We start from the raw sequence: 15,961 nt of genomic DNA on the forward strand, positions 1-15,961 counted from the left end.
CACTGACCCCCCTTCTCGTACCCCCATATCCCCACCCCAGTACACTGACCCCCCTTCCCGTACCCCCATATCCCCACCCCAGTACACTGACCCCCCTTCTCGTACCCCCATATCCCCACCCCAGTACACTGACCCCCCTTCCGTACCCCCATATCCCCACCCCAGTACACTGACCCCCCTTCCGTACCCCCATATCCCCACCCCAGTACACTGACCCCCCTTCCGTACCCCCATATCCCCACCCCAGTACACTGACCCCCTTCCCGTACCCCCATATCCCCACCCCAGTACACTGACCCCCCTTCCCGTACCCCCATATCCCCACCCCAGTACACTGACCCCCTTCCCGTACCCCCATATCCCCACCCCAGTACACTGACCCCCCTTCCCGTACCCCCATATCCCCACCCCAGTACACTGACCCCCCTTCTCGTACCCCCATATCCCCACCCCAGTACACTGACCCCCTTCCCGTACCCCCATATCCCCACCCCAGTACACTGACCCCCTTCCCGTACCCCCATATCCCCACCCCAGTACACTGACCCCCCTTCTCGTACCCCCATATCCCCACCCCAGTACACTGACCCCCCTTCTCGTACCCCCATATCCCCACCCCAGTACACTGACCCCCCTTCTCGTACCCCCATATCCCCACCCCAGTACACTGACCCCCCTTCCCGTACCCCCATATCCCCACCCCAGTACACTGACCCCCCTTCTCGTACCCCCATATCCCCACCCCAGTACACTGACCCCCCTTCTCGTACCCCCATATCCCCACCCCAGTACACTGACCCCCCTTCCCGTACCCCCATATCCCCACCCCAGTACACTGACCCCTCCCTTCCCGTACCCCCATATCCCCACCCCAGTACACTGACCCCCCTTCCCGTACCCCCATATCCCCACCCCAGTACACTGACCCCCCTTCTCGTACCCCCATATCCCCACCCCAGTACACTGACCCCCTTCTCGTACCCCCATATCCCCACCCCAGTACACTGACCCCCCTTCCCGTACCCCCATATCCCCCACCCCAGTACACTGACCCCCCTTCCCGTACCCCCATATCCCCCACCCCAGTACACTGACCCCCCTTCTCGTACCCCCATATCCCCATCCCAGTACACTGACCCCCCTTCTCGTACCCCCATATCCCCATCCCAGTACACTGACCCCCTTCTCGTACCCCCATATCCCCCACCCCAGTACACTGACCCCCCTCCCGTACCCCCATATCCCCACCCCAGTACACTGACCCCCCTTCCGTACCCCCATATCCCCACCCCAGTACACTGACCCCCCTTCCGTACCCCCATATCCCCACCCCAGTACACTGACCCCCCTTCCGTACCCCCATATCCCCACCCCAGTACACTGACCCCCCTTCCCGTACCCCCATATCCCCACCCCAGTACACTGACCCCCCTTCCCGTACCCCCATATCCCCACCCCAGTACACTGACCCCCCTTCTCATACCCCCATATCCCCACCCCAGTACACTGACCCCCCTTCTCGTACCCCCAAATACCCACCCCAGTACACTGACCCCCCTTCTCATACCCCCATATCCCCATCCCAGTACACTGACCCCCCCTTCCCGTACCCCCATATCCCCACCCCAGTACACTGACCCCCCCCTTCTCGTACCCCCATATCCCCACCCCAGTACACTGACCCCCCCCCCGTACTCGGCTGCAGCTCCCCCGCCGGCCGCGGCCCCTCTCTGGGCACGCGGGCGAGGGGCTCTGCGCGGCGCTGTGGCGGGGACGCTCTTGCCGGCTCCAGTCCCCCACCCCCCGCCGCCCCTCCCCTCCCGGAAGCGACCACCGTAGGAGGGGGGTGGGGCCGGAAGCGGCGGCGCGGGGAAGGGGGCGGGGCCACGAGGGCGCAGCATCCGGCGGCCGCCATCGCCATTCCGCGGCGCGGGGGAGGGCCGGCAGCGGAGCGGAGCGGGTCGGGCCGGGCCTCGCGCACCCACCGTTGCCCCGTGGCCGTTGGCGGGACCGGACCGGACCGGGCCGCGCGGCGCCGAGCCCCGCCCCGCCCCGCCATGGAGGAGAAGGGCTTCTCCAAGGAGCTGGACCAGTGGATCGAGCAGCTCAACGAGTGCAAGCAGCTGAGCGAGAGCCAGGTGCGGAGCCTCTGCGAGAAGGTGAGTCCGCCTGGGCCCGCCCGGCCCGGCCCGCTCGGCGCGGGGGGTCCCGCAGTGACTGGCGGCGCCGGGGAGCGAACGTGGAGTTACGGGGGGGCTGGGATCCCGGAACCGGAGCGTTATGGACCCAGGAGCTCCGCGCTCCGCTATTTGGAGGCACGGGGCTGTCCCCAGCAACCCGCACTCCGGCCTGGGATGGGGCTGTCCGGTCCCGAGCCATGCAGCTGGGAGGCCGCTGTTTGCGGGCCCGCAGTAGCTTCGCTCCCAAGGTAAGCGGGGGGGGGGGATACACCTATTTTCCCCTGTCGCTGTATCGCTGCGGGGCAGAGTGAAGGTTACATTGCCCACGCTTTGTGAAGGGGGTGGCTGGCCCGGTCTCTGTATCCCAGCGTCTCTGGGTTTGTGTCTGGGCGCACGGGAGAGCCAAGGCAGCAGTGCAATGCGAAACTTCACAGGGCAAGCAGGTAGCCCCGGAAAAGCAATGATGGGCCGAATAATTTACCAGTGACCGTTCTAAACAGATGTCCAGTCCCCTTCCTACCGCCGTCTTGTTACAGCCAATAGCATGAATGCATGTCCACTAGCTAGAGAATGGATTGTGGTTTGGTTGGTTGAGTTACCTCTTGCATCACAGTAGCTGTTGCCTGGATTAGTAGTCTGTATAATTTTAGCAACTAGGTAAAATTGTTAATGATTTGGCTTAATTACATTTAACTGCTTCAAATACAGAACTAGATAAATTCATGCAGCCGGACAGGTTTATCAATGACTATTAGCCAGGATGGGCAGGGGTGGTGCTCTAGCCGGTTTGCCAGAAGCTGGGAATGGGTGACAGGATGGATCACTTGATGATGACCTGTTCTGTTCATTCCCTTTGGGGCACCTGGCATTGGCCACTGTCGGAAGACAGGATACTGGGCTAGATGGAGCGTTGGTCCGACCCAGTAAGGTTGTTCTTATGTTTTTATAGCCAGTGCACATGATTTTAATTTTCTATACAGAAATTGTGTTGTTTGTTAGTCCATTATTTTGCTTAGTCAGACAAAGATTGACCCATGCTAAATTTCTTAAAGGGACCTAGTTTTATTTAATTTGAACTTAAACTAACTCTTATAAATTTTCTGAAAATACATTCTGTCCACACAATGCTGTAATCTTGGAGAAGGTGCACTGTATTTATCATACATAAAGGAATCCCTGCAAAGAAAAATATCTGATGTAAGGTTAAAGGAAGTGTGTGTTATAAGTACACAATATCTTACTAGCAACTTACTTACCTTTTAGAAGTGCTTGGCGCTATTTCTGTATCTCCAATTAAGAGTGTTGATCAATTTCTGTCTTCTCCACCTAATGTCTAAGATCATGGCAGCTAAATAATATTGAGCCTTGTCTTCACAGGACTTAAATTATGTTTCTTCATAGTTTAAATTTGACAGGCTAAACTATATAGACTGTACTAACAGGAAAATTACTTGTAGCTGATTAAAGCACAGGTCCAGTGATCCCTTTCAAACCCTCAACAGGAATTGGAAGCCACCCACCTATCTTAAAGGTGTGCTAGTCATGGTTGAGGCCTAGAGGCCTCTGTAATACAAATACTAATTAATAATATAACCAACTGTAGCTATTGTAAAACTGTTTTCAGAGCTAGTCATGGAAAGTGTGCCAAACCCCTGAGTGAGGCATGTCTGTTTGTCACTGGTGACTAGGAAGCTTTCCTGATTTGGGGGAGGAGGGAAACACTGCCATAGCTTCTGCAGAATCTAAGCTGCTTCTTTGAGAATCATCTGTATGGATACCACTCTCAATACACATGTGGGTTTGGAACCTTCTGAGTCAGCAGTGTCTGTACCTTCACGTTCTTGCATTTAATGGCATGAAGGGCAGCATGACCCCAATGCCTCTTGGTTTCTTGGTACATACTGGGTCAGAGCAAAGGTCCATCTAGTCCAGTATCCTGTCTTCCGACAGTGGCCAATGCCAGGTGCTTCAGAGGGAATGAACGGAACAGGTAATCATTAAGTGATCCATTCCCTGTCATTTCTTCCCAACCTCACGGCAAACAGACGCTAGGGACACCATTCCTGCCCATCCTGGCTAATAGCCATTGATGGATCTACTCTCCAGGAACTTATCTAGTTCTTTTTTGAACCCTGTTGTAGTCTTGGGCTTCACAACATCCTCTGGCAAAGAATTCCACAGGTTGAGTGCGTTGTGTGAAGAAATACTTGCTGCCTATTAATTTCATTTGGTGACCCCTAGTTCCTCTGTTATGAGAAGGAGTAAATAGCACTTCCATATTTACTTTTTCTACACCAATCATGATTTTATACACCTCAATCATATCCCCTCTTAGTCGTCTCTTTTCCAAGCTGAAAAGTCCCAGTCTTATTAATCTCTCCTCATACAGAAGCTGTTCCATACCACTAATCATTTTTGTTGCATTTTTCTCTACCTTTTCTAATTCTAATATATCTTTTTTAAATGGGGTGACCACATCTGCACGCAGTATTCAAGATGTGGGTGTACCATGGATTTATATAGAGGCAATATGATGTTTTCTATCTAGTTATCTATCCCTTTCCTAGTGATTCCCAGCATTGTTAGCTTTTTTTGACTGCTGCAGCACATTGGATATTTTCAGAGAACTACCCACGACTCCAAGATTTTTTTGCTTGAGTGGTAACAGCTAATTTAGACCCCATCATGTTATATGTTTAGTTGGGATTATGTTTTCCAATGTGCATTACTTTGCATTTATCAACACTGAATTTAAGCTGCCATTTTGTCACCCAGTCTTGTGAGATCCCTTATCCAAGGCAGTAAGTGGAAACTTCGTACTATCTGTTCTGCTCTCTATAGCTCCTTGACTTCACAAAGCAAATTTAAATTCTCTTCTAGTTCTTAACCCAGTTTCTTAGTAAGTTTAGATAACAAGTGGCAGCCTTTTTTGGTTATTACCAGCCAGTCAGTGCTGAGGTACCTTTCACTCCTCAAGAGGAATCAAAAGCCTCAGGCTTCAATCACTGCTAGCATGTGGTGGAGTCATGTCCATGACAGTCAAACCTGATGTGTGTTCTGTCTGAGGAAAATCCACAATCCCAGTTGTTATTCAGTATATTGGTCCTCTTCAGATTGGACCACTCAGTTGACCTTGACAGCAATTCCTGAGATGTATTGGGGGCCTTGAGCTGGTGTCCACAGCGTCGATAGTGTAAGGGGATATTCTGGTGACACCAAGGTTGGAGTCCCTTGTGTTGGACTTGGTGTGGGTTCTGATGGAAGGGTACTGAAACACCTCCTTAACACCAGTTGCCTCCCCAGTATGATACTGCACCATTGTTCCAATGTCTGCCAGATACCCTGGCACATAGGCGATCAGTAGCCTTTTTGATCCAATATACTTCTCTTCATTCTACTTTCTCAGAGCCGAGTTTTAAGCCCTCCCCAGAACCCTGACCCTCTCAACCTTCTCTGGAACAGGAGGATTCAGTATTGTCTTTGATCATCGGGGATTGATCCAAGGGTCACATTGGGGGTCCTCCTCTAAAATAAATCTGAGTACCTCAGATGCACACAATGTCTCATTTGTGCCCTCACTCCTCTCTCTTGGTTCCCGCACCTCCTTAGCTGTATCCTTACGGAATACACTGACTGTACTGGACAATGTGGATTCTCCCGGCTCAACCTCCCAGAGGCAACTCCCCTCATAGGTCTCTTTTCCAGGCAAGTCAAAACTGGCTAGAAGTGTTGAAACACAGGAGGTGGAGGAAAATTTTGAGGATCCCCGAGATAACTGCACTGATAACCCAGAATCTGCAACTGGTCTACTTGCCCCTCATCACCAGATGAAGCAGTTACACTATAATCCAGTCTCCCTGTGTGATTACTTTAGAACATTCCAAGACTTTCTGCAGAGAACAGCTAACATGTTAAATGTAGAACTGTTATTGGCACAGAAGGCACAAACTTTTCAACACAAGCAGGGTGGCAGTGCCCCTCCATGAAGAGGTCTTCAAACCAGCAAAAGATCTGTGACTCACTCTAGCCTCTTTTTCCCCTAACAAACAGGAGAGAAGATAAGAATCATGTCCCACGTAAGGGCTTTGGGTACTTCTGATCTTACCAACACAATTTGCTCCAGTTGGCCATGTGGTACAGGAGAAATCTATGTAAATGGGACCTCCAAAGGCTCTGTGTGTAAAAGGAGGAGAGTGGACAAACAGGCTGATGTTGTTAGGCAGAAAAGCTTATTTTGCAACTCTCCAAATGTGTATCACCAAATTCTAAGCTCTTTTGGTGAAATTATTTCCTTACATGGGATAGGATAACACCTTTTCTCAAGAAGATCCCACAAGAGGATAGAATGGAGCTTAGAGACATCATGACAGATGGACTACTGGTGAAGACATCTCTTCAGGTAGACCTAGATGCCTCTGATTGGTGGCCACAGCCATCACAGTGCACAGAGCATCCTGGTTACAATAGTTGGGTATATCAAAGCAGCTCCAAATGGCCATTAAGGATACAGTTTGCAGGATCTGAACTCTTCAGCCTGAAAATGGACGAGGCACTCCATACCTTCAGGGATTCTAGTGCTAGCTGGTGCACCTTGGGTCTGTAAGCTCCAGCTAATTAAACAAATAATACAGTGTTGCAAGGTCATTGCAGACACTTGACCTCTCTACCAGCATCAGAGGTCCTTGGATCCTTCCAAAAAGAAACCATGCTTTTCCTGCAGATAAATTTTTTTCTCTTCTACTGATTCAGTGCCTCACCAATCCTGTCACCATAATCTGACACTCTCCTTTTCCCCACTTTCCTTCTCACAAGCATGGGCTGGAATTGCATTAGACTGGTGGGTCATACAGACTGTCATAGGCTATTCCAGTGGCTCTCAAATTTTTGACCTGGTGACCCCTTTCACATAGCAAGTCTCTGAGTGCGACACCACCCCCACCCCCCTCCTTATAAATTAAAAACACTTTTTTATATATTTAACACCATTATAAATGCTGGAGGCAAAGTGGTGTTTGGGGTGGAGGCTACAGTTCACGACCCCCCATGTAATAACCTCGCGACCCCCTGAGGGGTCCCGACCCCCAGTTTGAGAACCCCTGGGCAGTTCTGTTCAGTTCCAGTCCTTGCCTACCACCCATCTCTCTTCAGGGACCTTTCTCAGGATACATTAGTGAATCTTTCTTTTTTTTTTTTTTTTTCAGTTTTAATTTAGACTACACATGGGATCATTCAGACTGACTATACTTAGTTTCTCCTTTATGTGATTCATGTTTGAAACAAGAAAATACCCCAATATAACTAGCAAGAAGGCTTGGGGGCAGTTGTAGTGCGTAAAGCTACTTCTTGAAATGTAGTCAGTTTTGTTACCTCTGTTCCCCTAAAAACCAACCCAGGGTCACACTTGTGTTAGTTTTATTACAATGCCGTTGTTGGGTCAGATAGAAAAGAGATGGAGCTTATTCATACACGCACGCATTCACCGCATTCAGACCTTCATGCACCCCCACACTTACACAGGCGGAGAGTTACCGGAGACCGAGAAGCCGAAGCGTGGGAGATCTGGTGTGTCCGCCCGCAGTCACGAATCCAGGCTGCGGAGCAGGTCAAGGAGCAGCCGCTTGTGTGCGTGGCTGCTTCCTTTTATTTTGGAACTGGGTGCTCCTGTCACGTACACTGAGTTTTTCTTCTGTGTCCATCACCGAGAAGTATTCCCGGTCCCTGTTCCTTTCATGCAACTTTCCTTTATAGCACTCCGTGATTGCCTTCTCAGGGCAGATTACATCAGGCATACCTGTCTCCAGGCTCTCTTCTCCTTGTAGTTCCTCTCCGCCCAGTCCCACGTACACTCCCTTCTTCACACTCCCTCCTTCACACTCTCTCTGAGGGATGGGATATTACAAAGCTTGGAAGTTCATACAAGTGGTAACTTGAAAAGTTTACCGAGCTTGCAAAGGTTACAAAACTTCAAAGGCTGTGCTAACAATCGCTGAAGTTACAAAGTCGCAAAAAGGTGGCAAAACTTCATGATACAAGTTACAGATCTTACAATCGCATTTGAGTGGAGGCTTTACATAACAAGTTTAAAAATTGGTATAACTTTAAACCAAGATTTGATCTCCTAGCTTTGCTCTCTTATTGCCTATCTTCAGTAATTTTGCAGTTAAGTCAAATGCTATATTTGTGTCGTCATAGTTCCACTTTTATACACTGGCATCACTAACCTTTAAAGACCAGAATAGGTGACATCAACCAAATTGCCCATGTGATTGACAATGACCTGTGTGGTCCCAGAGTATGGCTTGATTTTTTTCAGTAGTAGAACTCTGACTTGGTTGAGGAAAAGAATGAAGTCTGTTTGAGAACACTAGAATGGTTGTTGAAGCCTTACACTCTTCATGCCCCTTTATCTCAGGGATTTCTGCAGTAGTTATCACTTGGGTCTGTAAAACTAGCTGTTACTGCATACTCTGTCAACTCATGATATCTTTCTTGGACTTCCATATGTTGTACACTCCATACAGAAAACACTGGTCTGTATTGCATTCCAGCCTCTGCACCACTATGGCAATTCTCCTGTCCATAAAATAAGTGGAAAATGGTGAGCCTGGCACTGGAATGTCAGTTCCAGCTCCAGAGAATCCAAAATACATTTAATCGTATGAAGGCTTCTCAGCCTCCCCCTCCCCCATAACATAATACAGCCAATGGCTAGAGCTGGGGCGGTCCCAGAGTTTTCTCTCTCTTGTAGCTCAATTTGGTGATAGAGGGACATGAAACCTCTTCATGTGTGGAGCCGCCTCCTCATGTCCCACCTGAGGCTGTATTCTGCTCCCTTTCCGTGCAATTGAATGTGGAAGTTACAATGCCAAAGCGGCAAATGCTGAATTGTAGGACAAGTCTGCATATGTAAGTGTTCACAGGCCCAGTGTGACGAATGGATTCTGGGACTTAAAAGTCCCAGGATAATAGATTTCTAGGAGGAACGTCTTGAAAACATCCACAGTCTTCTGAGCCAAAAGCAGCTAAAGGTCTGTAGAATAGTTCAGATGCTGCTGTGAAGAGTACGGTATAAATAATTAGGTTAGAGCTGCCTGGATTTTCTTAGAAAATGCGCTGTAAGAATAAGCAAACATTACTTACACATTGTGTTGCATGGGTAAAATGCAAGATCGTGGCTGTGGTACAACGGTGTCTACTGTATGACATTCAGATCAAGAGCTATATTAAATGTCACGCTTATCTATAAATATCTCACTTTGTCATAGATTCAGCTCTGTAGGACCAGCAGGAGGAAGTTCTTATTTACAAGAGCATTGTGATTCTGAATTAGCTTAGGGTCCTAGAGAAAACAGGATTTTATTTTTTTTATTTAGTAGGACTAAGCTACTCTCCCGTCTCCACCCCCAAAATGTATAAAAAGTAGCCCTCAAATTTGGAACAAGAATTAGGACCTAGGATAATAAATGAGAAGTTTTTTCTGAAACTTGACAAGTACAGTTATAGCCAAACAGAGGATGAACTGGAGATAAGCTTGTGGTTTAGATCAGTACAAAAGCTTACAAATGTGTGGGGAAGATTAAAATGGAAACAGAGGAAGGGTTGGATGAAGAATATTGAGCCTGTCCATTTGCTAAGGATGTTTGTTGGCATCCCTGGCAAACGTTTGTTTGGGCTCAGCTAATGTAGCTCATCAAGAGATTTCCCCCTTCTCCTCCCCCTGGAAGACACCAAACATTTATTGACCTGTTTTTCATGGAGCCTTCAGTGATGTCTCCATAGTTGAGGATGAGTTTTGCACTTAAAGCAGGGATTCAACATTTTATGTCTGAAAAATACAGCGTACTGTGCCAGAATTACTATAGTTTTTTGAGTAAAAATTTCCTAAGAATCTACAAGTAAATATGTTCATTGGCTCAAGAATTCTAATTTTAATTAAATGGTACCTTTTAAGAAATTTAGCTCCCAGTGTTAGCCTTTTTTTTTTTTTTTTGGTCCCTTTTTCAGTAACAGAATAGGATAGATGGCAGCTGCATATTGAGCAGAGGTCTTGAATGAGCTGTTCACAGTGTTGTGCAGGTCCCTTTCGTGAGTTCATATACACCTCTACCCCGATATAACGCTGTTCTCGGGAGCCAAAAAATCTTACTGCGTTATAGGTGAAACCGCATTATATTGAACTTGCTTTGATCCGCCGGAGTGTGCAGCGCCCCCCCCCCGGAGCACTGCTTTACTGCGTTATAGTCGAATTCGTGTTATATCGCGTCACATTATATCAGGGAAGAGGTGTAGTTTAGAACCATGTGAGGGTCTGAGCAGTTTAAAGTTTCCCTCCAACATGCGTTACTTTACGTTTATCGACACTGAACTTCATTTGCTATCGTGTTGCCCATCACGTAGCTTAATTACATCTCTAAAGTTCCTCCTAGTCCTCTGTGCTTGACTAATGTTAGCAAAATTTGCAGAATACAAAGTTATTTCGCTGTTCACCTCCCTTCCTGATATTTAACACTCAACTTAGACTGGAACATTGAGGCACTCGACTTAGATGAAAATTGTTCCTGCTCCTTCCTGTGTCTTAGCCGATTTCTGGTCTATAACACTAGATCTATCAACTGTGGGTTAATCGGATAGGGGTGCTAGTTGCGCTTTAAAAAATTTTGGGGAGTGGACCTGCTGACAGGGTTGGTGAGAGAAATATTGTTGTGTACTCTTAGCTCTCTTTATCCACAGCTGCCTCTTACGTTTCTAGCTTCCTAAGAACATTTGCGTTTAGCTCAGTTAAACTGTTAAATTACTGTTTACCTTCTCTCACTTGCACTCCTCTGGAAAATGTTGTCTGCTAAAATAATGTAAAATTAAATCAATCAAGAGCTAGGCCCATGCAGTTACTAAAGCAGCAGCAGCACCTACAGCACTAGTAATACCTAGGAGTTGCTGAAGTAACTGGAGTCCTTCCTGTCTCCATCCTCCCCCGAGACCCAGTGCATGGCCCCAGTGTTCTAGTGACCTCCAACACCACATGGGTTAGCCATGCATCTGCTGGAGGAGGGGAGGAAGAGAACGCCACCTCCTGGACCTAGCCCATCTTTCCCTTAATTGCTGCCACCCAGGAATGTGAGGACCTTCCTCTGTGCTTGCTGTGGGTCAGCTCCACTAGCCAGGGGTAACACAAGCTCTCCCCTCTAGGCCTGTGCAGGCTTTGCTATCCCTCTGCCAGTTAGCGATAGGTATGCTCTGACCCCAAGTCTGCCAAGCATCTCCCTCAAGTGTGCAGCCTTTGGTCCCTGGACACTTTCAGCAGTCATGGGTGTGCTCTTTCTAAAAGAACAGTGCATATAAGTTTACCAGTGTGACCTCTGAGCATGGCTCCATTTAACACAGTACTGGATTTAAATATCTTTTTGGTGAAAATAAGCAAAAGTTTTTTGAACAAAGATAAGAGATTCAAAAGGTGGCAAATAGAAGCATTGGAAACTAATGGTTACATACAAAATCATAACACACATTTTAGAACCTAGATTTGTTTAACTAGATTTTTTTGTTTTATGGAGTAACACTCACCCCAAAGTCCTTCCAGCACAATGAATATACACAGAGATCAAATTACAGTTGTGCAGGCAACTGTAAAAGTGCTTGATTTTGCAACCCAGGTAACTTTTCATTGTGGTAGTATAGGATTAAAGACTACTGTATTATAGTCTTCAATCATATAGTTCCCCTGAGAAGACACTTACCTCATTCAGTGCACAGGTTGGACACACAAGGGGACAGAATTAAGATTGCATGGGCAACCATAAATCTTGTGTTTTGTAACTTTGGAATGCATGACTGCGACCTAAACTTTTTTTGAACATACTTATATATGTTTCGGAATGTTAGTGCATTCTGGTGTAATTTAATTGACGGGTAATCTGCCATCAAGATGCATAGATAAAGGATATTTTTTAAGAACCATTAGTCCTTTCAAAATCAATTGGACTTAAATAGGGAGCTGTTTGCTGCTGTGTTCAGCACTTCTGAAATGTACTGGAATATTGTTTTCTGTTCTGGTATCTGCTTTTCAAAAAGAATATTGACAAATTAGAGAGGATTCAGAGCCACAAGAACAATTTGAGATTTGGAAAGCCTGCCTTACAGTGAGACTTAAAGAACTCACTCTTTTTAGCTTTTCGAAGAGACTGTTAAGAGGTGACTTGATCATGATCTACAACTAGCTGTTGTGTGGGAAAGCTATGCGATAGCAGAGGGCTGATTAATCTAGCAGAAGAAGGTATAACAAAATCCTGTGGCTTTAAATTAAAGCTAGAAAAATTCAAATTGGAAGTGAGGTAACAGTAAGCAGTTAACCACTAGAAAACAACATACTTGGGGATGTGGTAGATTCTGAATCACTTGAAATGTTTAAATCATGATTGGCTGTTTTTTCTAGCCTAAGTTATATAGTAAGTCAGGCTAGATCAGGGGTAGGCAATCTATGGCACACGTGCCGAAGGCGGCACGCGAGCTGATTGTCAGTGGCATTCACACTGCCCGGGTCCTGGCCACCGGTCCAGGGGACTCTGCATTTTAATTTAATTTTAAATGAAGCTTCTTAAATACTTTAGAAACCTTATTTACTTTACATACAACAATAGTTTAGTTATATTTTATAGACTTATAGAAAGAGACCTTCTAAAAACGTTAACATATATTACTGGCACGTGAAACCTTAAATTAGAGTGAATAAATGAAGACTCGGCACAGAACTTCTGAAAGGTTGCCGACCCCTGGGCTAGATGATGATTGTCCTTTCTGGTCTGAAAATCTGTGAACCTATGAGTATCCTGTCAACACTTTTTTTGCATTGTGTGCATATTTCCTTTTGTAGAAAACTAATGTGCTCAAAACATTGACAGTGCAATACAATCCCAATGATTTGACCTCCAACGTATACAAAGTTGGCCAGATTTCCCCACAGCAATTACGGCTCTGCTTATATCACAGCCTGGCTTTTCCCTGTATCTCAAAACCTATCAGGAAATTGGGATTGTAACGTGTAGGCACTGAAACAACTTACTGAATCTGTTTACAAAATATGTTTTACCTTACCTCTTGTCCTAAATGTTATCTCTATCTTCTATTAGGCTAAAGAAATACTTACAAAAGAATCAAATGTGCAGGAGGTGCGTTGCCCTGTTACAGTGTGTGGGGATGTCCATGGTCAATTCCATGATCTTATGGAACTCTTCAGAATTGGTGGGAAATCGCCAGACACAAACTACCTGTTCATGGGAGACTATGTGGATAGAGGCTATTACTCGGTGGAAACAGTGACTCTTCTTGTGGCACTAAAGGTACACTTTTATTTTAAGGAAGTATAAAACCCCTCACATTGCAAGAGTTCTGAAACAAATTGGGGGCTGGAGGAATGAGCTGAAATGTAATTTGCAGACTAGAAGATTGCACTTTGTTAAAATGTTTGACAAGAAGCTTAATATTTTTTACATGTTCAAAATGGCATGCAGTTAACACTAATCAGAAATCTATTGTTTGATGTTATAAATGATTGTTCTCTTTCCATTGCTAGGTGCGTTATCCAGAACGCATTACAATACTGAGAGGAAATCATGAGAGCAGACAAATTACACAAGTGTATGGCTTTTATGATGAGTGTCTACGAAAGTATGGAAATGCCAATGTTTGGAAGTATTTCACAGATCTGTTTGATTATCTTCCACTTACAGCTCTAGTAGATGGCCAGGTAAGCTTTTGTATATTCTACAGAGGATAATAGACCTTACTCATAGATTTTAAGGTCAGATGGGAGTACTTCACTTATCTAGTCTGACCTCCTAAGAATAGATGGCCTCAAACTCCTTTTCGGAGCTCTGCTTGTGTCATGCTTTGAGTATAACACATGTTTGTAACATTAGTGAGAATCAGCTCAGTCGTTTATTCACTGAGGCCTGTCTTTATTGTACACCTCTACCTCAATATAACGCTGTCCTTGGAAGCCAAAAAGTCTTACTGCCTTATAGGTGAAACCGCGTTATATTGAACTTGCTTTGATCCACCGGAGTGTGCAGCCTCGCCCCCCAGAGCACTGCTTTACCGTGTTATATCAGTATTCGTGTTCTATCGGGGTAGAGGTGTACTTCTAACTCTTATACCTATAAAACTTTTTTAAGCAGTTTGTTTTCCATTCTGTTTACAAGTTAGAGTATTTTGTTCCTGGCCTTGATTTGCTACATGCCATTTATAATAACTAATTCATTGTGAAAGATGTCATAAGAATAGCTCTGGTTGTGGTGAATAGCAGATATCATTCACAACAGCTTCCAGGATGACTTGAAAAATTAATCGTGGCACTGAGTCTGACTTTTACCCAGAACCTGGTGATTTCTGGCTGCAACCCACCTAGGTTTGGATTGGAGTCATGACCAAAATAAACCTAGGCTGGTTCAAGTGGGAGTTGTGGGGACTTCTGCTGAATTGAATCGGACACTGGTGTGAGTGCTTCCTTTTCCAAGCTGCCTTTACAGCACTCTGAAAGGCAGCTTCAGAGGTGTGGAAACTGTTTGTGCTGCTTTGAAGGTCCACATGTACCTTACCAGAACTGAGTGGTAGGAGGAGAAGATGATTGAGAAGTTGCAACCAGGTTGGGTAGTGTGTGATGGAGCCCGGGCAGGAAGGGCTGCTCTTTCCATCCCATCTTGGGTCCTGCTGTCCTAACTAGTGCAGGATTTTACTTTTCTTCCCTAACATGCCACCTCAGTAGGCAGGAGTCCCCTCCTGATTGACGTGCAGGTTGTACCCCATATGTTAAGTGCTGTGGGAGTCAAAGTATTTCTGAAACAAAAGTGAAAAAATATTACCTTACCGGTGTAAGGATACTCTTTCTTTGGTGATCTTCACCACTTACAGAATTCAGTGTGTCTTTCTTTCGGTGGAATTAATTTTTGAGTGTGAGAACTGTGATCCGTGCCATGAGGTTTAGAATGCTATGAAGCATAAGCTAGTTAATTTTACTTTTAAAAATGAGGTCTTTTCTTGGTCAGAATCAATATTATTTTTTTGTTCCTGGACAGATATTCTGTCTCCATGGGGGTCTCTCTCCATCTATAGATACACTGGATCATATCAGAGCTCTGGATCGTCTACAGGAAGTTCCACATGAGGTAACCTGAAAGGAAATGCGCTGTGACTTTACAAATACGTTTGGGTATTTTTATATGCACGTTTATCCTCCATTTTGAAATCCGATATTGTAAAGTGAGGTACATAGTGATACAGTAGATTGTAACAGACATTTATTGTAGTTTTAAATAAATAAAATAAACCAAACCAGCATGTTATGACAGCAGAATTGGCAAAGGGAGAGGTAGTAGTATTTCCCACACTCTTATCTTCTCTGACTTTGAGTACCACCTCATCAGCCCCAAAATTGATGAAATATTTGGATAGGGAAGTGCATGTACTGGTTTGCACATCTCGTGTTAGACAAGTTCACGCTTACCATGTGAATAAATGCCACTTCTGCTCAAGTTGCCCTGGTAAATAGGTTACCTGTAGTGGAGTGCAATTTACAAGAATTTGGTCAACTTTACTTTGCAGCAAGGACATAATTCTGTGGGGAGCAGGAAAGACAAACCAAACAGGAGAGGGGAGAGTGCATGCAAAATAGACTGAGGGATAGAAACCAATCAAGAGAGTGGAGAGTGAAGTGTGAAGAATAACAAAGTCTCTTCTAGCATCCATCTGAGGGGGAAAAGTGAAGCATACATCTCTCCCAGGAGGAATGG

General features: G+C 45.9%; 1 protein-coding gene across 1 annotated transcript in view; it reads left to right on the forward strand.

The window, feature by feature from the left end:
- Positions 1-1,886: 1,886 nt before the first annotated feature.
- Positions 1,887-15,961, forward strand: part of PPP2CB (protein phosphatase 2 catalytic subunit beta) — a 28,213-nt gene continuing 14,138 nt past the window's right edge. The window contains exons 1-4 of the mRNA XM_054030102.1: positions 1,887-2,159; positions 13,304-13,513; positions 13,747-13,920; positions 15,248-15,337. Of these exons, the coding sequence (XP_053886077.1) occupies positions 2,058-2,159; positions 13,304-13,513; positions 13,747-13,920; positions 15,248-15,337 (576 nt within the window). The 5' untranslated portion in view covers positions 1,887-2,057. The remainder of the gene's footprint in view (positions 2,160-13,303; positions 13,514-13,746; positions 13,921-15,247; positions 15,338-15,961) is intronic.

This window comes from Malaclemys terrapin, chromosome 5 (genome assembly GCF_027887155.1).
Source record: "Malaclemys terrapin pileata isolate rMalTer1 chromosome 5, rMalTer1.hap1, whole genome shotgun sequence".
Lineage (NCBI taxonomy): Eukaryota > Metazoa > Chordata > Testudines > Emydidae > Malaclemys > Malaclemys terrapin.